The following is a 25,280-nucleotide window of genomic DNA, read 5'->3' as shown; positions in this document are numbered from 1 at the left end:
GTTTATAGTTATTATTCTGTTTATTATAGTTTTTTTTATTTATACATAACCGTGTTGTTCGCGTAGGGCTATATTAGGCATTATAAATACTACTATTAATAATACTACTTCTAGTATTTATAATCAATGGTAATACTTATATTAGATAATAATTAAATATGCTAATATATCAAGTTATATGAAATTTGATAAAAAATGACAAATGTATACCGATATTTCCATTTTATCATAAGGCATTTTGTTGTACATACCTATTTAATATAAAGACATTAGGTAGGTACATTATAATTATGCGATTAATAGAATTATACTTAGAAATTATTACATAATACAAGAGTCATGTAGAGATGACAAACATTGATGCAATATAAGTATTGTTGTTTTATTTTTTTTTATTAATTTTATATACTGTAAACAAAGAAGTTTTAGAAAATATACTAAAAGTACAGTTGATTATAATTTGGGTAGGTACCTAGTTTAAATTTAGCATAGATATATAATAATAATAATAATATATTAAGCATATCTATACCTATATAAAATTAAAATCTTTCAATTTATATTCCACAGATATAAATTTTAAAAAGCAAGAAAAGTTATTATGTTGTATAATAAGAATCAACTGCCAAATGTATATCGTAATTGAGTAGGTCACTATAATTGATCAAACTATTCAAACTTACACTTAAGTTTAATGATTTTTCATTGAATACGAAAAACAATTATATGAGAATGTACTGCTACTGCATAATCTGTTATTAGCGCCTGTACCTATTTCCAAAGATATTTTAATACCTGCTTATTTATATTGTAATTAAAAATACGATATGTAATGAACCAATTTTGGCTAAAAATAAATCTTAATTATATATTATAACATAGATAACTATAATATCAAGAAAGGTGTCATTAACTTATAATTCAATATACATTTATAATAAATATAGGTACGGTAGGTAGTTCTTAATAGGTTCGTGGTTAAACTATAGCTTTTAAAAAATCTAAATCTTTTGGAATTTTCCACTATATAGGTACAGTAAATATGCATAGTAATATATATGCTTATATGCTATGATGAAAAGCGTCATGTCCTAACAAATAATAATTTTGAATCAGGTATAAGTATAACAATATAGCTGAAATCGCTAATTTTTGCTAAAATATTTAATTTTGTAAACATACTAATTTGAAATGTTTATAAAAAAATTGTGTGCATTTATATGATTGAGAATTTCAGGTTGCTGTAAAAAAATTTTGTAAACCTAAACTATAAAAATCGAATTTTATTTTAAATCATTGACTATAAAATAATTTTCAACTGTTCTTAATCTTTCGAATATTGTTAACATTTAAATTTCAAATTTATAAGAAAAATATATTTTAAATATTTTTAATGTCTATTATCTATAAGTAATATTGTATTTAATTTTTAAGTTTTTTGACAGCATACAAACTGTTATGAATACATTAAAATCCCTAAATAGCTTAGAATTAGTCTGAATATTTAAAACATTTTATTGTGTATAGAAAAAGATAATCCGAGTTAAGTAGAATGTTTTAAGTGTACATGATTAATATCTTTTTGTAATAAAAAAAATAACAAAAATCGATGATATATTCGAATATTCAATGTTGTCAAAATTTAGACTTCAAACCTCATTAAAAATTAATTTGATTGTATGCTAAACTTTTTTTTTAAATTTTAGTAAGCTCAATTCATTAGAAACCTTTTATTAAATTGTAAGGTTTTTGTATAAAGTATGGTATTTTTTATCAACATTTATTAAAAAAAAAATCTAAAAAAGTCTAAATCATGTCTAAAAATATTTATGTAATTTAAATATGCTATAAAAATGTCAATAGTATCTTTGTTTATTAAATTAACTAATAGAGAACAAAATACATTTTGGTGAAAATTGATACTGCTTATAATATTCTAGTTTTGATGTTTTTTTGTTTATTTTCCCTATTACTAAGAAAATTATGTGTAATTGTTCATCATCTAGAGTACTAATTAGATTTAATCTGTTTTTAAAATCAATAGAAACTAATAAGCTATTATTGATAGTAAAGATCGCAACATTCTTTTTTCTGTAAAGAAGTGATTATTCATTAAAAAATAGAGGTACATTCATAACCAATATATTTATTGCTCCCTTCAAAATCTAAAGCAATAATATATTTATATATTATAATATTAAATTATTTTTACTCAATGTGGTTTAAATTTTATTAATAATTCCATTATCTAATAATGCACTCCTTCAATATTATATAAAATATCTGCATAAATAATTTGTTAATTAATAAATATAGTACCTACATTATTATATAAATATCTAATATATAGTTGATTTTAAAAATTATCTCTACTATCTCTATAGACCACCATAATCATTTTTAGACATTAACATACTAACTACTGATTTGTCTTTTTTAGAGTATGAAAAGAATTATTTAGATTTAAGTTACCTATTTATTAATTGAAACCCTCGGTATTAGAACTCGTGTCTTTATTTAACTTTTGAGACTAATTTTATAATAAATATAAGTTTTTACTAGTTATAAGTACGTAGTACATAAAAAATGTGTACATTTTTCAAATTCAACAATAGTATGATTATTATGTACCCTAAAATTATTTTTTTATTATATACAGACTTACCTAAGTAAAAGTCTAAAATGTAATTATATAGGTAGGTACCATCATACATGTCTTATATTGCTGGTGAATAATGTGCATGCACAAAATAAACATAATAAAATACTATATCCCCTTTACTTATATCTTATACTATAATTTTGATTAACTTGCTATGGAAATACATACTCAAGTTTCTTTTTTTTACAAAGAAATATTCATAGTTTCTCTAATTTTGTTTGTATATTATTTATATGATACATCATCAACTTGGTGTGGTGGTAGTAGTCCCAACGATAGTATTATAGGGGTGGAAAGCTAATGACAGCTACGGGGGTGTGTAGTTTTTCACTGGAGGCGTGTCTTCAACAGGTGGGATACTCGGGCTTTAAGAGCTTTTCCGCAGACACACAGAAGCCAGTCGTCAAAATCAAACTGACCGGAGCTTTGTTGTGTACTTACATACAGACTAAAACTGTTATTGAAAAAGACGTAAGTACATTTTATTTGGTTTTATCGGCTTGTACTAAATATTTTATAATAATTGTTAGTAAAAAAAAAATAACAAAAAGATTATTAACAATATTTCGAATTTTATAATAGTAATTGTTAAAAGTATTTACATACTTTATAATATTATTATTCACAAATAAAAATAAAAATAAAAATAACAGTATAATTGGTTATTTATACGTAAAAAAGATAATGTAACCTATCCATTCAAATATTTATCAATAACTTATTAATTACTATTAATATAATTTAAACATATTTAAAAAATAATAACTCATATTAAGATTTCTTTAGTAAGAGCTTTCTTCATTCCTTAAAATATATATTTTTTTTATCATATTGACTATCTTATTGTTTATTATTTATATGTATTCCATTAAATTGCAACAAATTTTAAAATAAAAATGTAAGTACAAAAAATTATAATAATAACAAAATAATACCAAAGAGCTTAATAATTACTAAATATTTTTACAATATTAAACAATATAGCTAGTACTTATATAGATTAAAATATACATATATATATTTTGAAGTATTTTTACTGCCCTAAAATGTGAAAACAGATACAATAAATGCTAAATAATGTTTTATTTAAGCACTTTGATTACGATGGTAATTTAAAAATGATATACAATTTTAATAGAAATAAAACGTTCAGGATAAATTATCATATTATTATAAATTATTATTCAATAATTCTGAGATTTTTTTTTTAAATTTCACGTATGGTTAGGTATTTTTATGTTTATACATTATACTTTAGAAATTAAAAATTAGTCAGATTTTAAATTAAGCTTTTAATATTTTCTAGATTTTTTTTAGTTTACAAAAATAATTAATTGTATATTTTTCAAAAAATATTATAATAATATACCAAGTGTATTGTGCTTCTCTAAGAATTGTTTTTCGAATAAAGTATTGTCTTATTGTCATTGATTTTAAATGACAAATTATATAACATTTGCTTACGTTAAAATTATCATAACGAGAGGCGTAAAAAAAACCAACACTGCCACTAGGTTAGGGGCCTTAGCTATATTATATTCGTATGTATTTGTCTTTAAAATTAAATTTTTGGCCATTATATTTATTAAAAAAAAATAATACAAATTTACATAATTATATGTAATTTATTTTCGTACGAATAAAATCTTACTATTTCATAGATGTATGATTAAATTAAAACATTTGGAATTATTTAACCTTTTTTTAAATTATTACATACCTAATGGCGTCTGGAAAATGAAAAGTGTTCCTATGCAAGTTTAAATCGGACACTATGCGACACTAGCTTATCCATAATAACTACTTTACTTGCCTTATTTACGCTTTAGTCGCTTATTAAGATTAGTTTATAATTTGTTGTATAAAAAGTGCGAATTTAGTTTAGAAAGAAATGTTGGAAATAATTTTTAAAACACAAACCTATATAATTTGTTTTTATTATATTTGGACATTCTGTTTCTTATAAAACGTTTAGTTTTTTTTCATTTAGTTTTTCAGTCAGTTTTGCAGTCTTATTTATTCTTTTTATATAAAGTATATAAGTTATAAGTAAAATATAATATATATAAAGACAACTAAAAATATATTATTTTAATCTGAAAAATATTCAAAACTATTCAGTTTAAATGAAAAAATTAGAAGCATTTACAGCTTGTAAAATGCATGTAGTATACCTATTAGTAAAATAATAATAAATCAAAAATACTTATAAATTATTTTTATAAATTCTATTATTCGAAAATTTTATCAAGGTATAATATTATTTAAACAACTGCTAAGGCGATTATTTTAATAAATAAAATAAATAATAAATATTTAAATGCTATTAATCATATGTTTGTTAATAATTTATGTAATTTACTTTATATATAATTGTTATCAAATTGTTGAAGTAGTAAGTATATTTACTTTAAATAAAGCAGTTTAAACACAATACTTTATTTATCAGTTTTATAATGTTGCTTACATTAATCCCTACAATATTTCATATTTATAATATGCCTAATTATAATTAATCAAAATAAAACTTGTATTTATATAGGTATTTAGTGTTAATATATTAATATAATTTATTCAATTTATATAGTTCTAACTGTACAGATATTGTTTTAGATATGTAATTAAATTACTCATCTTAAGTTTAAAATATTAAAAAACTATCAACTTTTAATTTATTTTGGTTGCTCTTTTATAATACTGCTTGTATAATGTATTGTAATAACTATACAGTAAGCTACTTTATTAACTATCATATTATCAAAGTAACAGATAAAACTATATGTATATTACACAGAATATACAAGTGTTTAATATACGAGTATACCGTGTACTCATATATACTTACCTAAATATATTACATTACATTTGAAATCCATTCCTGAATGTGTTCAAAATTCAAATTAATTAATACATAGACATCGGAAATTACATGGAAATTGTATTTCGTAGTATCAACATTATTAATTTTTCATTATTGTCAATAATATAATTTAAATCCAAAATTAATTATTATTTTATAAGTTTTAAACAAATTAAAATTAAAAGTTTGTGTAATAATTTTAAAAATAAAGTTATATTTAAAAAAAATACTTAGTCATTGTTAATTATTTTATTAAATGCACATTTTTTTAGATTAAATTATGTTGAAGTAACGTTGTTCAACGAATCTATTTTTTTTCTTTATATAACATCATATGAACTGCACAGTATTACTGTTTTAATGTATATTTGTCGTGGTATTGTTTTGCATTTTTTTCTGATATTTAATCATGGTTTTTTATAACATATTTTAGATCATAAAATATATTTATTATTCCTTAGAACAAATACTCAATATTTTCTGTATCGATTAAATTGTTTCCAGTAGATTTACCATACATTTTTATCTCGGAATCAGCCCCTAAACAGTGCCGAAGTGATGGTTAAACTTCATTTAAGTCTTGACAACTCTATGTGGGATATTATAAAAGGAGCTAAAAACATTTTCATTATATACAGTAAGCCGCATTTCTCTATCATAAACTATTATAGTGAGTTTGTAGTTGAATCTCGCCCGTGAGTCGTGTTGTTCACTTTTTGGCTTTTTTTGATACGTTCGTGTACGTTTTTCGTTTTAGGATTTTTTTTTATTCACTTGTATTAATATCAAATTTTTATACAAATAGTATTTACTATTGGCTATTGCATGTATATTATAATATACATATATTTTCTGGGTTTTTTTTAACTTTCTGAGTGACTTACATTATATGACAATTTATTTGTCCATTATAGATTGGCTATTAAGATATATTGTGATTTGTTAGACGTTATACTATATTATTTTAAAAACACATTATTTTAATAATAATAGTGAAACTATTAATAAAACTATAGTAATTAAATAAGATAAAAGTATATATATAAAAAAAAAAATGCATTTTAAATAAAATATATAACATAATATAATGTATTTAATATTTTTGATACATTTATTTTAACAATGTATTATGTTATATTATATTTAATTATTAATTTTAAAAATGTTTAAAACAATTATTAATTTATTGATTTATCCTTCATAGTTAATATTTGACTATTAAATAATTATATAAACTGTACAATTAACTAAACTTTATTAATATAACTATAGATATATATAACAAATATTTGCATAAAACCTTCTCCTAAACTCCCCCAAAAAACTTAATTTAAAAAGTATCTATTTTCTTTTACCTAGTTTTATAATTAAATGTTATAAAAAAAACATACAATATCGACCTAAAATGATTCAGAGACAACCGTTTATACAAAACATATTGTTTAGCAAACAAGTATTTTAAATATTGACCTTCAAGAACGTTTATTTTCTTTTTGGTTGAATTTTATTATTTTGTTTTATGATTATGTTACATACAAAAGTCTTTGGCCAGTTTCGGTAAATAATAAGGTTATGTGTTTTATTGGCAATCTTTTTACTGTTGCTATATTTTTATTAGTGTACATTCCCAAGATAGTGTAACACGTTTAAAAGGCCGATAAAAGATGGGGATCAAGTTGTATTCGCTATTGTTTAGAATGATATATTATAAGTTATAACAGTTTTTATATTATGTTTAAAGGCAAAATCATATAGGTATAGTAGATAGGTATTACACAAACTGTTTTATAGAGAAATTATTGCTTTCTACATGAGTATACTTAAACACACTTTTTGAACTTTCTATTTTCCTTGCAAGATAATTTTAAATTAATCTTTTTAAGTAGGTAGAGCATTATTTTAGTACGTGATTTTATTTTCGATAAAATAAGTATCAAATACATAATTATTTTATTCATGGATTATTATTATGCATTGTTGTTTATTGACTTTCTGTATTTGGTAACACATAATTATCATTATAGCTATGTATTGTGTATATGTATTCAATTGCTCTTGTTAAAATTACATTTTATTACTATAATATATGTTTTGTTTTTGCAGCTTGTTGCCAATTAACAAAAATTATTTTACTCGAGTTATATTTATAAATAATAAAAGTTTCTCAATCATAAAACTTGAATTAATTATATGTTTAATGTTATTTTTTGTTGTTATTTATTTCTTTTTAATACTCTATTTATTATATTTTACATTTTTCATTTAATACAGTGATGTTAAAAAAATACAGTTTTAAGTAGCTATATAAAATTACTATAAAAAAGTTTTTATTTAAAACAAAATTTTGAGATAGCTGAATCTTTAAGAATTTATTAATAATTATTGGTTAAAATACTTAACGACTTAACAACTTAAAAATGTAGACAAGTGAGTATCACTCTGCTAAACATAAGGTGTCGAGTAGCCAGTAGGGGGTCACTGTTTTAGCTGTATTAAATTTGAATTTAATGATATATCATTCGATCATTGTATACGAAAAACGATTCTGAGCAGAGACAGTCTGTTAGCCTATATCACTAAGTATATATTTCATGATATAATGTGTTTTTATTTTTTAGCTACCTGGCTATTATTAAATAATTTAATTCAGTATTATGGTTGATATAAGGTTTTCCCTAATTTTTTTTTTTAAATATTGTATTTATTATATTATTAGTATTTAATTATTAAAATAATGTATATTCATACCATATTATATCAACTTATATAACTCAAAAATTAATAATATAATATTTCTGTAAATAGTATAGCATAGTAAAAATAGGTTCATACTGTAAAAATATAAATAGATAATAATATCTTAAAATAAATTAAAAATGTCATTGCGTATATTATAAAATATAATATAATATAGTAATATACCTACGTACAATTTTCAAGTTCCTACGAACAATAGTTTTAATTTATAACAAGATATTTAACATCATTAATTTAACATTTAAAAAGTTAATTTTGTTTTAATTCGAACTTCAAATGCACATAAAAAAAAAACTGTGGCTATATAATATAAAAAATATTATCTGTGTTAAATTTTCAAAAAGAAAAGTTTTACTTAGTTTAAAGAGCCAAATATTTTGAAAATTATAGCCATTTATATAAATTTATGGCATAAACATTTTGTGACTATTTCAAGTATCTGAGGTTATTCATTTTTGAATTACAACCAAAAATGATAATAATTTTGGAAGAAATAATTACTGTATAGATTACAGGTGAATTTTTTGTAAAAATTTTAAATTCAAACGGTCATAAACAATTTATTTGACTTTCTGGCAAAAATTTTTTCTTAATTTAAAAAAAAAAATATACATAGAATCTTGTATTAAATTTCTTATCTCAAGTACCTATAAACAGAATGAAATTCTAACTACAAAATGATATGAAATTTTCGAGATTTTGACGAATTTTTTCAAATTTTTAAATTTAAATGCGTATAAAAAAATATTATGAATAGAAATTGTCAATATTTTTTAATTGGAAAATGAACCACATATTAAACTTCATTAGAGACTTATACCTTTTATTAATTTTTTGAAATCATTGACCCTGTAAATAATTTGTTATTGACATTTATAGAAAAAAAAACGACATTTTTCAATTGTTATAAATAGCTTAAAAAACTAAAAAGTCAAAATATTTTGAAAATTATATCATGTATTGAATTAATAATATAACTTGTTGAAAATTATGGTTGTATTTATTTTTTGAATTATAACAACAACAAAAAATCAATTTAATCAAAAACTGGTTTATCGTAAACATTTCTGTTTTTCCTTAATATTTTGTTTGTGTTTCCCGATTATAAATAAGTATTTGAATTTTTTCATTTTGAACTTTATAAAATACAAACTGGATCCAATTTTCCATCCAAAACCACCCTTAAAGTTGAAAATGGAAGCATTTTATCGGCTACTTATCTTAAATATTATCTTAAATATAGACAAACACACACACACACACACACACACACACAAAAAAAATAACAATATATATAATTGTAAAATCACTGCGTTTAGAATCTAAAATGCTTATTATCATAACATATATTAAAGTTTTTATTACTCGTAGTTATAGATATTATTTTATAGAAAATATCATAATTAATAATCGAGTATACTCATTTACTATTCTTTAAACCTGACTTTAAGTGATAAATACAATATTTAATTAATAAGAATTAATAGTTTAGAATAAAATCATTATTTATTTCTATTATGATAGCTTGGAACTCTAACATTTATTTCATACATTTAATGATTAATAATTAACACCTATTTAAATTTAGATAATTGTTATCTGATGCTGCTATAACACTTGTACTTATATATTTCTTTTAAATAAATTGACATATTACTAAAAATATACTTAATATAATATTTTAGGTATGCATTTCTACGAACCAATTTCCATGATTATGCTTAGTCGTTAAATTTAAGATATTTCGAAATTATATTGTCACAATAAGCAGAAATTAATTTTAATACAGCACCAGCGTATGATATGGTATTTTTAAATTGATATACATTTGAACTATCAGAAAATTGATTATTGTGTATATAAATAGTAATAAGAAATGACATTGAATAACGAAAGATAAATTTCTTCCTTTAGGTTTGACACTTGAAATTAAATTCTCCAAAGGTATCGTGTTAAATTACAACACCCGAAATATTGTACTATAATATATATTGACAATATAAAGCAGTAGCTTAATATTAATATTATATTGTTTATATTGTAATTTTTTTCTTAACTTTAAATTTTTATTGAGTTTGATAACTATCTTATATATGTGTGTATTTTCAATATTAAGGTATTAGACTCCAGTATAATATCTACCCAATAAACTAACTAATTTGATACACTAAAATGAAAAAAAAATTAAATTCGATTTAAATAAATAACTGCGGTGATCGTTTTTTATTTTTTAATAGGTACCTAATAATTTATTTTACTGAAATGCAGGCCCAGGTGATTTTTTAAATCGAGGTTAATTAAACATGTTTTCGAAAATACATTAGAATTTCATTATCAAATGACATTTGACAAAAGAAGGTGATTAATAATTGTGGATTAAATGTATCCATGAACCTGTAACCGTATAATATACTCATATTATTATATACATACCTATACATTAGTTTACCTATATGATTCGAAAAATGTATTGTTGAAATAGTCATGTTAAATTATACTTGAATTTCTATGGTCATTGTCCTATGGTCAGGAATAATTAGTCACATGTGAATTGTTTTCCAAATAAAACCTAATCTTTTTTTATTCAAACGATATGTGATAAATGTTTGATGCATACTTTGATTATATAAGTCCTACTAAAAATAATAAAAAACACTTGAGAATTCTGATATTCTTTTTTTTAAAAAAAGGTAAATAAAAAATAAAACGTTTATTGTATTTTAGTCATAGACACAATTAAACTAATAATATATTTTCCCTGGAAATCTCGTTATAAAATATTATTTTTATATAGACATTATAAGAATAATAAATAGAATATAGTGCTAGACTACTAGTTTTAGAGGCAAAAAACTCATAACGTATTCTGTGTATTATTTTATAGAGTAAACATCTAGAAGTTGGCAATTGTAATTCCGTTATAGTCTGTTTTCAAAACACTTTTGTTCCAAAGACTTTCGTAGTTAAATACAATATAAATTTGTAAATATTTTGTTAGAAACGTGGATTAACAATGGCGTTTATAAATTAAAAGCCTTGGGACGATTTATTAAATTGTTTTTAATAATGATCTTTTAAAGGACTGACTAATAAAAGTAAAATTTCTCGATTCATTTGTTTTCTAGATTACATATATAAATATTTTAAGTACTTAATTATTTTGATTTTTTGATGGTTAGTGTATTTAAACCAAATTATATTTTTAGAAGTTAAATAATAACTAAATTTAAAAATTTAAACATTAAGATAAATATATATATATAAATAAATAATATGTTTAAAATGTATAGATAAAATACCAGTGAGTCTGTGTAACAATAATATAGTAAGCTATTTTATTCGCATTAAAGTAACATAGCGAGTTGAAACTCAGTATAAACACTTACGTATTGTAGAAAACTTTTTTTAATCTTTATTTAAATAAATTATTTTTACAATGAAATGCATACTACGTTTATTAGTAGATAATAACTAACTACCTATGGGCTATGGTATAGATTACAGATATTTACTGTGGATGAGTTGTCTAAGGAACCATCTTATACTTGGTATTAAGTGGAAACGTTAAAACTGATTTTTTCACTTTCAACATTTTTTATGACTATGCATTTGGGGTGAAGGCTTAAACGAGAATTATCTTTATCCTTTTTAGCCTTATAACAAATTATTAATAACACTGTATTAAAGTCTAAAAATAATTACTTATGTTTTTGGTACTTATATTAGATAATTCATACTATTCATTAACAATTTAAAAGAAATATGTATAACCATACTTTTCTCAGGCTTATATTTATGTAGATATTCTTGATTACAAATTAAGAGAGATAAATAACGCAATTTATAATTATACTTTGAAGGAAGACTTGGATAATTTAATATTTATTTTGTGTCAACAAAATAAAAAGTGTAGAAATCTTAGTAATAAAAGCTGCATATCTACTTGAGTAGAGTAAGGTATTATAATTAATTATTATAATTCGAATATATTTTTATTAAAAAAATCATCAAACATAAAATTGTATTCGAATATGTTTTCATTTAACTCTCCACTGCCGTGAAGCCCCATTACTGAATGGATTCTTCCCCCAGATCTGCATCACTATTACCTCCATTCATCAATTACGTATGTTTATTGCATGGGAATATAATATGTTTATAGATCTAATAAAAACAAAAACGAATAAAAATTTAAATACATTTTTTATAATTATTCGGTTAATAATATACTTCCAAATTATTTAAATAATCCAAGTACAATATTCGTCGTCAATAAATTTTTAAATACTAATAAAAAATATTCAAATTATTTTAAAACATTTTGAATACAATCCAAATGATTTATTATTAGAATAATTATTTGGATACAAATTTTCCCCATTTTCCTCAAAACTCAAATAGTTTTTTAATTACAATACGATAACACAATATACATGTTAATATATTATATTATTTGACAACTAATTAATAAATATTATATTTTTAGCTATGCATGATTCATGTGTAGAATTTTTAACTCTAACACTCGTACATATTTTGTGTATCATTTATTAATCAAATATATACCAGAAAATATCCAATAGACCCAAATTGTATTTATTTATGTCAGATTGTTGAATAGGACATATGTACACAAAATATCTGTGCTGTAGTGTGTACTGTATACTAACTAGGTACTGAATTAGTAATTTTTAAGTAGTGACTATCAAATAAGTTATTTGAAATAACAATTAACGTTATAATATTATTTTGATTCATGAACTCTTATTCGAGAAAATATTACGAGTTTAATAGAAAACGTAAGTAATGTTTCCTCAAGATAAAATTGTGGTGTAATAATAAAATAATATTAGAACGCTTTAGTTATGATTTGCTGTACATTTTAATGATAAGAATTCAAGAGTATTTTTGTTGAATTTTATTTTGAGGTATTGTTTACTTCAGACTAATTTTAAAACTTGTTTTACTTAGAGTGAGAATTACGTTTATTTGAAATATAGAAATAAGCATTTGTTTGAGATTGTAAAACTTTTGACTGTAAAATTAATTGTTGTTTCTTTATAGTACTTACCTATATAGTAGGTATTATCTAATGATTTCAAATCGAAAGGAAAAATTAATTTGTATAGTTTTGATTGTTTATGGTACTCATTACACATTCAAGAAAATTCTGAAAATTACAATAATTCTATATAATCATATATATATATATATAAATAGTATGTATAAAATGTTTTTTGTATACAAAGTGTCCGTTACCCATTGGCCATTGTGATATCTCCTGAAATAATGAAGATATCATAATTATGGTCTTTTAAAAGATTTATAGGAACAAGAACTACAAATATTTTATGTTTTAATTTATTTTAATGGTTTGGTATAAAAGTTAAAAAATTAATTTTTTATTTAATTATTTAAAAAAAATCGAAGATGGTCATTTCGTAGAGTTCATTTTTCTGAAAATATTGACATTTCAACATTTTAATTTCATTAATCTCCTGATTTTTAATATTTTTTCTAATTTAAAAAAAAACTGCGAATTATTTAATACCATGTGATATCATTGTATCAAACATGTGACCTATGTGCTAGTACAGCCGGCCAACTAACCGGCCGGCTTCTCGAAACTGAAATGGGTAAATCCTCACGGGACACTGTATAGCAAAACAATATCATATACACATAATTCATGTAATTAAATATATACTTATATTTTTATATATTCAACAATCATTTTATTCTTAAGAAAACGCCATACCTGCATGACGTGTTGTCTCTGTTTTAAAAACGTAAAACATATCAAATGTGAGTTCAGATGAACTAATTTGGTATATTGTTAGATTGAATATTAGAGGGAATTAACATATAACATATTATTAACATTATCTGTAGTCTTTCGTTCTATTTATTTTATGATATTTCAATTTTTAAGTGAGTGCCGTGATGTCTATGTAAAATTATATTAAATATAAAAATACACATAACAGTCATAACTTATTTAAAAATTAAAACGAAAGTACACGGTACTTTTAACTTTTACTGATTATTTTAGTATGGAAAACTAATATTATTATAGTTAGTTTTAAAGCATTTGATCTAACCTAACAAAAACTATAACACATTATAATCGGATAATAGATACATTAAGAATTAATAAATTAATAAATATCAATCAAATTTATCTCGTTCATATGTCAAAAAGAATCTAATATGAATATAGTAAAGTACTTAGTTTATCTTATCCTATTGATAGGATGACATATGAATCCAATTTTTAAAATAATTATCAAGAAGTTTGAACGTTTAGCTATTCTTAAAATATTTAAACCGTTAATATGTTGTATTCATGACTGAAAAATAAAAAGTGAAAACTTAATATTGTGAACAGAATATTAAGTTGGATCTTAATATATCATAGTTAAACGTCTTCTTTTATACATAAAAGTGATAATGAAAGAAAATTATTATTTTATTTTTGATTGAATTTATATCTTCTAATATTATAAAACATTAATTTAAAATTTTGAATTTATAACACACTTTTATATTCATTATATTACTTACTATTATAAATAAAAAAAGTTTAAACACATTTTAATTTTTCAAAAGATCATTTATCTATAAACAAATAGAAAAAAGAACATTTTTGTGTGTTCTAAAAACTTTGGGTCATTTGAAATATAACCTGTGTATGTCGCAAAAGAGATTAATTACAAGTTGAACATAATATTGTTTGATGTTTGTACTCAGGTCAACAAACTTATAATTATAATTAATTATAATAGTGTAAGGAATCGAAGATTTGTTATAGGTGCATATAATACCATAATGGTACTTCGAGAAACAAGAATCATGTTTTCCTATAATTAAATAAACCTATCTTTTTGAAACAATATCATTATTATTTATAATTTAGATAATTTGAAATTAGCTGTATAATATATTATACTCTTTCTTTACATTAAACTTATGTTTGGAGACAATGTCTATTATCTCCATATTCACATTAATACATTATTATTATAGTTAATTGTTAAATAATATTAAATTTTGATCGTATTCAATATCATTGATATAGATATCTTTGTTTTCTTAACAGTCGATATCTTAGAGATTAGAAAATAATTAGAACTTACCATAGACAACAATTTAGAATAATCATAACAATGTACGAGTAAGATCATGTTTCATATCATTATTTAGAATAGATAAATAAAGCTTGAATATGATTTAAATTTCTTACATATAAATAAAAAATATATTTAAAATTCATAGTTTAATGATTAAATTCAAAATAACTACGAAATAAAATATAAAGTGATTCTTAAAATAATGGTATTACCTAAATTATTAATGAAAAACGAACTAATAGATTTAATTTAAATAATGCTTATTAGGTGTGTATAATAGTTATGTGTAATTTTATTTATTTTCTAAGGTAATAAATAAAATGTTCGTATAAACTTGATTTACTTATTATTTCATTAGCTTAAATAGGTAATCCATTTAAGTTTGAGTTTTGAATTATGTGTTAAATAGTTCGCAATTTTCAACTGTCATTTTTGGATTATATAGAAAAATGTTATGTGGTAAGCAAAAAGAGTCTAAAAGTTTTATGTAACTCTTTTATCGATGAGTGATTGAACACAGATGGCGATATATTGAGATGTAATTTTGAAATTTCTCTATAGTTTTTCAACAACACTGACCCTGCAACACTGCAACTTAAAAATACTTTGAGTTTATACATTTTTATATATGAATAAATGTTTATCGTTGTATGTTATGTTGTTCTACGATACATTTTATTATCATTTGTATTACCTTTAACTCTTTAAGCTTCACCAATTATTTAATATTTCAAAGTTTCCTAGTCTTCAATATTTTGAAATTGTTTGTATAAATACTTACTGGATGAAATATACTATATAGTATAGAGGATTGATTTAAATATTGAATACATAATTATAGTAAATTCTATTCATATTTATGATTATACATAGGAAGTATCAGTAATATAAAAAATGAACTAATTTACTATAATTTGTTAATATTTTAATTGTGATTAATGGTTATTTTATTGATGGTTATAAATGAATCTGGATTGCATCAATTACATTGTTATTTTATAAAATCCTTTTATTATTATTATTATTGTTTACTTGTATTATTGGTGTGTAATATTTTTAGTAATCACGACGTAATATTAATGTATAATATTAAATTTGTCCTTACATAAGCAGTTACCTACGTTGAAATAGCATTTTAAAATTAACGTAAATCAAATCATTAACTCTTTACAAGTTTACTTCATGTAAACTATTATTTAGAAATTCGATAAAAAATAAAAATATGTGTTGGTAATAAGTATTTAAAGCTGAAATTGTATAAGATAATTAATTAATACAAATAGAAATAATATATTGTATAAAGAAGCTTAAGTCCTAAATAAAATTGGTGGTTTAATACACAGTCAGTGAGTTTTAATACATATTTTGTGACAGTATATACATTTCCAAAGGTTTAAGTTTAAGTATTTACAGAACAGTATATCAATACTAAGCTTTGGAATTTGATAAATGAATGTAACACGTCACCCATTTTGATTTATTAAACACACATTATATAATTTAATTTTTATACTTATTGAATAAAGGTCAATAACAATAACTTGTTCAAGTTTTCTATTTCCTATTTCATTTTAGAGACATTTTAAAAATATCTATTTTCCATCATTCACATAACAATTAATTTGAATTAAAACTGTTTTCTCCTATAAACAGTCCACTGTTCATAACGGTAGAGCGGCCAAACAACTCATATAAAACTTGTTATCTTCTTTTGTTTGTTAATGTTATGAAAAATATAAGAAACCGACGAATTCCTGGAACTATATTGTTCATGCAAAAGTCATTATACAAGTATGTTATTGAGTGGGGGATTATTTTATTGGCAAGTAGTTCATTATTATAGTTCTTTGTAAAAAAATTCTTTCTCAGTTTTCATATCTGTAAACAGACATAAAAATATAAATAGGTATTAAACATTTATTAACAATGAGCTCTTTAAGATTATAAATATAAACTTTACGTTGTTAAAAATTCGTTTGCAAAAGTAACTTAAGTTAATCTCAAAATAATATATATACATTTATTATACATAATATAATATAGCAGTTATATTAAACGATGTTCAATCATTTAATGTACAAAAACACAATGAAATAAAGTGCATAGGTAGAGAATAAAACTATATGTATGTGTGTGTATTCACAGTAACTTTAGACTGGTTTTCACTATTATTACTAAATTAAAAGTCTTCATTTTTTTCTTGATCTCTTATTTTTCTATTGTTGAATTTATCTTAAGTTTTTTTTTTTTTTACTTAAAGTGATTTAATTTCAAATTAATCTATTAGATCTTATAAGTAAAGCGAGAGGTTTCATAAAGCTTTTTACTGGTTAACATTTGTTTGGACAGTAAATAAATACCTTAACAGATTCATTCAGTACATCTGTCATCTAAATAGATTGGAATTTTAACACACATTTACTACCTATATCATATATATATATATAAACAAACATTTTATTACTTTAGATGAAATATTTTTTTTTTTTAATTTAAGTAATAGACTAGCATTGCTTAGGATTTATTTTTATAAATGTTAAAGTTTACAACATTTACCCTAGTCAAGCCTAAATATTGTTATAGTGTTCTGCTAACATAAATTCGTCTGCTTAAAGCATTAATTATTCAAATAATGAATAAATAGTTTGTTTTTTAAAGTTTTATTAAAATAATAAGTTGAGTAGAATATTAAATAAAAATAGATAAAAACGATTTAAAACAATAATTAAAATAATGCCTACTTAAAAATAAAACCTATAACATTTTTGACATCATTTAATGATTTTATTCATCTAATGGTGAATTGTTTTGCCCTATATTATTGTGGTTATGATAATTATTATTATTTTGATAAAATAAAAACTTAAATATATTTTTAGTCAATAACTCTATGATAGATACATGTTATATGCTTATAACAATAACAATTTTATTTCTAACACATTATATAATTGCTTATATATCAGTATTTTTTTAAATTATTATTCATTATTCGGCAAGATGACTATAAAAAAAAATCATCAAGTTTAATAAAAGTAGTTTAAATAAAAATTTGTATTAGAATAGGTAAATATATAAATTCATTTTAAGTTCCGTTTTTTTTAAGATTTTGATTTCTGAAAAAATATTATATTGATGTGTTATTTATTTTCAGTCTCAAACACAAATCACTATAAAATGTGAAGTTTCGGAAAGAATATAAACTTACTTATTATTTATTTTTACAGAACGATTGGATCAGCACATTCTCGTATAATTTTACACTTAAAGAAGTGAAATATTTGTTAAAAGACAATTTTAAATTTATACGAGTAACTAAACCATTCGTTTAAAAACAATTTTAAACATAATTTAATTATAAAAATATTCAAGTTAGAAAAAGTTAGACGATTATGGACTATTGTATTGTATTAATTTTTACATCTATAAGAGAAATATTTATTTATTATTGTAATTGTATTGTTGCATTTAATATTGGTTATAGATATTTAATTCTGTACTAAACAAGCTTAAAACGTTGTTTAAAATATTAATAATTTAATATATTTTAAATTATAATAATTTTAACGAAAATCAGTACATTATATTTCGGATTCAGTTTATAGAATTTTAAGTATGCTTATATTTCAGGTGTAATACTTGAATATTATGTTGTTGAGTATTATAAAATAACTTAGAATTTAATTTTCAACAAAAAAAAATTATTTTATATACATCTCGACATAATAAAGATTAGGAATATATTTTTAACTTTATGGCTATCAATACTGCTTACTTATATTTAATCCCGGCATACTTATTTTTAAATATTTATTAAAGTTATAATTATTGTTATAGTAATAATAAATTTACATTTTGCACGGGCCATATTGTTTCCGCATGAAAATAAAAATAACAATATACAAATTGAACTATTCAGACCCCTATTCAACATTAATAATGTATTTTTCATATTTATTATACTATTTAAACAAATTAAAATATTATTTATGTTTGTAATATTAATAAATGTGCTTCTTTTGGTTTCATTCGAATCATTCGATGACTATAAATAGTTTTTAAATATCGAAATATCTAATGTGATAGTCATAACCATATTTTCTTTAGTTTTTTGATCAAACTAGGTACGTAACTCAAAGTAACAACAATGGTATGATTTATTTTTATCACAATAACTATGATTTAAATATGGTACAATGATTGTTATACTTGAATAGAATTTTGAATAGTTTGTGTTGACTGATTTATATTTCATAAAATATACATTTACTATCGATTTGAAATTCAAATTTATAACCGCATAATTTACTCTAAGTTATATTTGTGTACATATCACTTAACGACTTGGTAATATTTTTACGCCGCAATAGTTTACATAAATAATAATTGTATTTTGTACATTCATAGAAGAGAAAATGCTTTGATTTTTACATGAATGTCTTTTCTGACGGGAAAATGAATTTAATAGGTATTTTTGGGGATCAAAAGTAAAAAATTAAGAGTAATTATCAAAAGAAAAAGGGAAAAACAAAAAAAAAAACAATTAATGCAGAATAGGAATTTTTACGCAAAATTCGTTTTTTGTCTAATTTAAAATATTAAATTTTTGTAGATATTAAAAATTTTTAAATTAACATTTTTTATATGATTATGGTATCATTTTTGTTTTATTTAAAGTTTTTCTTTCTTTTTCTAGGTTATAAAGTTTGAAAATGTAATAGAAGGTTCCTTATGAATTTTTATTATAACCATTCAAAAAAATTAATTAATAAAGATACTTGCATGATTCTTTTTTGATCCAAAAAATTAATAACAAAAATAAAAAATTATATAAATACACTGTATCATAATTTATAATATATGAAAAGTTTTTTATCAAAGATTAAATCAATCTATCGTAATACTAATAGTTCAAATAAATAACTATGATTGCAGTATCATAAAAATATATACTTAATATAGATTGACAAACCGTCTCTGCCAAGAATCGTTTTTCGTATACAAAGATATAAATTTAAATGTAATACATACATTAAAGTGACCCACTCGACGCGTACGGTATAGGCGTATAACAGAGCGATATTCTATGTCCACTTCTTTTAAATACCTATAATAAATGGTTAACTTACTTTTAAGTTAGGAATCAAAAAGCAGGGAATACAAAAAAAAAATTATAAATAATATTTGAATGATATTGTTAAAAAATAGCTTTATTCATACTATAATATACTATTTATAATTTTCTCATAAAATAATGATTAAATATTATGTTCAAAGACGATTGATTGGTACAATCTGCAAATGACCAATATTAAATTAACTTGTTTTATTTTCTTTGTTTACTTCTATTCTAGTGTCCATATTGAAAAACTTATAATATATAGACTGAATTACTGATAACATTTTTATAATATTATTAAAATTAAAATAAATAAAACGAAATATTAGTATATTTTTTAGTTATTGTTCTTTAAATATTTAAAAATAACAATTTTAATCAATTTTATTTTTCAGAATTGGTGTAGTGGTTTGGCCCAAAGGCATTAACCACTATGGCATTACAATGGGTGTTATTACTGGTGTTAGTAACCACTTTAATAGCAGCCGAAAAGGGTTCATACGACGAAACTGGCAATGACTTGCTAAGATGGTTGGATAATAGTGGAAGAGGTTTTGGTACATGGAGATCTCCTCAAGAAGATGATGATGAAGAATTAGAATACCCGGCGAATATATTTAAAAATGGTGAGGATTAATATTAATTATTATATAATTATAATTATAATATTTTAAATTTTTAATATTTGCCCAAAAAGTAATATTCTGCAATAAGTTACATCAAAAATTATTATCCAAACATCTCGTATGTGATTATTCATACATTGTCAATCAAAATTTGATCAAAATCTTATATATTAGGCTAAAAACAATAGTAACCTAACTGTACGACGCACGTACACGTTATTGTTTGTTCTCTAGAATTTTGAGTCGACATGTTTAATTTAATACATCGAATTTAATTTAAATTTTTGGTAACTAATTGACAAGTTTTTAAAACAAAGTTTACCAATCATAAGTATTATTAACTATAAATTATGTGTAAGTATATGATATAATATTTTAATTAATCTTTTACCGAACTACCGAAGACATCGGCGTATACGGTAATCTTTGGAATCACAACTATTGGGCAATGTGCTATACCAATGAATTGAACTTCTAAAGCACTAATTATTTTATAAATATTTATAGGTATGTCATAATTATAAATATTAATAATAAAAATACTAATAATCAAAAATAATTAGAATAGGTACCACAAGTATAAGCTTAATATTATAAACGCATAGTACAATAATTATGGTACCTATTACATCACTTAATTCCTTAAACTTAAAATATTTCATCATTTCCTCAATTACATAAAAATAAAAATTGTTCTCCTAAAAAACCATTTTGAAATACTTGAGCTAATTTATTGAAAACAAAAAATAGTTAATTCCATAGCCGAAAAATTTAGGATGTGATCAATGACCTAGAATTAATTCCCGTCTATCTTCAATAGAGATGCGAAAGATTTTTCCGGTGTGTATAGGGTACAGAATTAATTAAGCATCAATAATTTCTAATGTAAACCAACTGCTGACTATATTATAAAATTAAAACATTGAACTCTGAATTACTCAAAATACATATCGATTGTTTAAATTTAGTTTGAGACCTCCCAATTTAAAGGGGATAAACTAACTCGTAAACTCGTTATTTTTAATCATAGCCGTCATCCGTCTATGTCCATACATAAAAATAAAATTTAACTTAAACTGCGTCGTTTTGTCAAAAAAATCACACAAATCGTCTAATAAAGTTTAATTTCCGCATTTTTGTTAACCGTTAGGATCATTTGAAAGACATTTTTAATGCACAACTAACAAAATCAAAATGTGGTGATGATCACCATTCGCTACACAGCTATAAAATATCTAAATTCATGCCAATAATCACTGAGATAATATTGGGCATTCTGTTCCGGAGACCCCTTTTGTGAACTACAAGAAATACTTCGTGTAGTTTAAAGTTTTCTAGAACTATAAGAAATTTAACTTAAATAATCATAATTTACCTTTTAACTGTTAGATGATTATCTTTATTTATTTATTATTACAAACAATTAAAAGGTACCTATTATATTAATATATCATATATTTTTAAATTACACGCATATTTAGCATAATATTATTCAAAAATATGCTGTATTATTATTAATTTAACCGTATAAAAGTTATACAGGATACTAAATATAATATGGAATGTGTTACGTAATCATAATATAATAAAAACAATAAAAAAATCAATTTGTGTATAATCTAGAACCTAAGTAAAAACAAATTCCACAAATAGTAAAAATATTTACTATTTTATTTTTGAATATGAATACATCTTTATGCAACATCGGATTATTCGTTTTTTCTTTTAAAACTTATAAACATAAAACTAATATATTTACTGATATTTCTTTTCATCATCTGCTTTAGCTACATCTTATTTTATAATGGAAAAAAAAAGAATTAAAAAAAAAACCCCGAAAATATACTTATTCTCTTTCACTGGCATAACCTTATACTCTCAATATAATATTATAATGTATACGTATCGTTTATCATAGAATTATAATATTATATATAAATAAATTATAATAATTTCATACTGTGTACATTTAATGTTTTATGCAATTTTTAAGACTTATTCAAATCGTTTATATAATATGTATAGTTATACTTCTATAAGGACTTTCTTTTTTTTTCCCACGCGATAACCGTTTTTAATCTTAACTCTCTTTTCAATGCTTTTCTTTTGAAAAAAAAAGTATTTTTAGATTCTGAACAGGTTGGGGAAAGCATTCGTTTTAAAATGGTGTCTTTATTTTATCGATGCATTGTACGAATTTTTATTTTGTATTACGCTTTAAAGTTTCGAGTATCTTCTGTGAAATATATTAATATTGTGAATTACGCCTATTTTATCTTAAATTGTAAGTAGCTCAACTAGACAAACACGGCTCTATAATGGTTTTTTTTTAAACTATATTTTAAATTTTCTTATAAGATTGTTTTATTTGCATATTTAATATTATAATTTATTTATTATTATTTTTTTTTTAAATTGAAATATTAATTGTTAACTATAAGGAATATAATCTACTAGGTACTTAAAACTAAAACATTAAAATACCAAAAAGTACGATAAAGGACATAATACGAGTATTACAATATGCTAAATAAAATGTAAAATATTTTACATGATTAGCCTATGGACTCTTGATAGTTATAATGTCTAATTATTGGTATTACATTAGTTATTTAGGAGTATATGCATATTATAATATTTATATTAAGTATAATGCATCATTATTTGTTTTAATAGTAAAATAATGTTTATTAATATACTTGTAATATCGTGATGACAAAATCAATGGCTGTTGTGTCGTATTTATATAAATAAAAATTATACACAAAAAATGCAACTAATTAATGAAGTCAACAAATGTAAATTATTTTACAGAAAACAGAAAACGAGCACTGTCCTTTTTGACACATTGGAGACCATGGAATCAGTTGAGTGGTAACGGCAGACATGTGATTCGATCGCCGTTCAGTTCGTTTTTCCCGGATACGGAAGTGCCATCAAAGGGTAATAGGCCAGTAGGACAACCACTTAGATGGGGACGGCGTAGACGTCGATAAGTCTTTACATATTTTTAACCGACAATAAAAATGTTTAATCAAAATATACAATTTATATACATTTTTCTTTGTTCGATGTATTAATGTGGTTTTGTTATGATTTTATTCTCTAAATATGACTGCAAAATAAAAATTTTCATTTTCTGGATATTATAGATTACCTACATTAAAAAACCTATATTTTAAACTTTCGGAATAACTTCTGTTGTAAATGTTTAGTAATATATTATAATAATTATTGATGGCTTTAAAAATGAATTGAAATTTTTTTCATGGACGATTGAAAAATGTTTAGACTTTTAATTATTTAAGGAAAAAAAAATAGTGACTTTGAATGAATGTAGAGATAAAAGACATTTTATTTATCCTATTATATTCTAGCTATAACAAAGGTTCGTATTTAAATAATATAAATTTGCAGATTTGTTTAGAAATACCTTTATTTTATTAAAATATACCAATATAAGTAAGATAACAAATACATAATGCTTATATAATATATATAATATATATTGTGGTAAACAGCATATGTACCTATTTGTGGTATCAGTTGTAATTTATATTATGAGTTATATAAAATAATTAAATACAACATATACAAATAATTTAAACGTAAAATCATTATTTAAATATGTTTGTACATCCAAAGAATTTGGAATTACATTTACTTACATTTTAATAGTTACCAAATTTTTTATATAACGTATCACTCGCGTTTATTACAGGTCGGTCACATACAACTTATGATTAAAATATAGAACTGATTTAAATGATGTAATTTATTTTTGTATCGAAATGATAATAGAGTAAAAATGTATTAAAAATTGATGATTCTAAATTATCTATGCTGTGTAACAATTACGGCTTAATTTTGTACTTTCCGTGATTCGGGATTACAATAATTAATAATAATTTACACGAAATATACGATTATATTAGATCAAACACAAATATCAATAAATAAAAAAAAAAATAAATTTATTTTCTGCTATCTTGCAATCTTTCGCGTAAGTATTAATAGTAGTACGCGCGCCATATTTTAAACAAATATAATTCAAAACAAATATGAAAAATAAACTTAGGTCGAAATAGTAATCATATATATGTATACATTACGTATTCATGAACAT

At 22.1% G+C, this 25,280-nt stretch overlaps 1 protein-coding gene across 1 annotated transcript; it reads left to right on the top strand.

Annotated features, from left to right (window-relative positions):
* Window positions 1-3,023: 3,023 nt before the first annotated feature.
* On the top strand, window positions 3,024-24,298 carry LOC113549505. The gene is made up of 3 exons (XM_026950841.1): window positions 3,024-3,133; window positions 20,924-21,154; window positions 23,969-24,298. Exons 2-3 carry the CDS (start codon window positions 20,962-20,964, stop codon window positions 24,148-24,150), a joined length of 375 nt encoding a protein of 124 aa, XP_026806642.1. The 5' UTR covers window positions 3,024-3,133; window positions 20,924-20,961; the 3' UTR covers window positions 24,151-24,298.
* Window positions 24,299-25,280: the final 982 nt, after the last annotated feature.

This window comes from Rhopalosiphum maidis, chromosome 4 (assembly GCF_003676215.2).
Source record: "Rhopalosiphum maidis isolate BTI-1 chromosome 4, ASM367621v3, whole genome shotgun sequence".
In the NCBI taxonomy this organism is placed as follows: Eukaryota; Metazoa; Arthropoda; class Insecta; order Hemiptera; family Aphididae; genus Rhopalosiphum; species Rhopalosiphum maidis.
Note: the sequence above shows the minus strand (reverse complement) of the source record. Positions and strands in the feature narration are given on the sequence as shown.

Excerpts from the sequence above, each read along its gene's own strand:
- LOC113549505 (XM_026950841.1), top strand. The coding sequence starts at position 20,962 with ATGGCATTACAATGGGTGTTATTACTGGTGTTAGTAACCACTTTAATA. Across the intron at positions 21,155-23,968 it reads GGCGAATATATTTAAAAATG|AAAACAGAAAACGAGCACTG; the intron begins GTGAGGATTAAT and ends ATTATTTTACAG.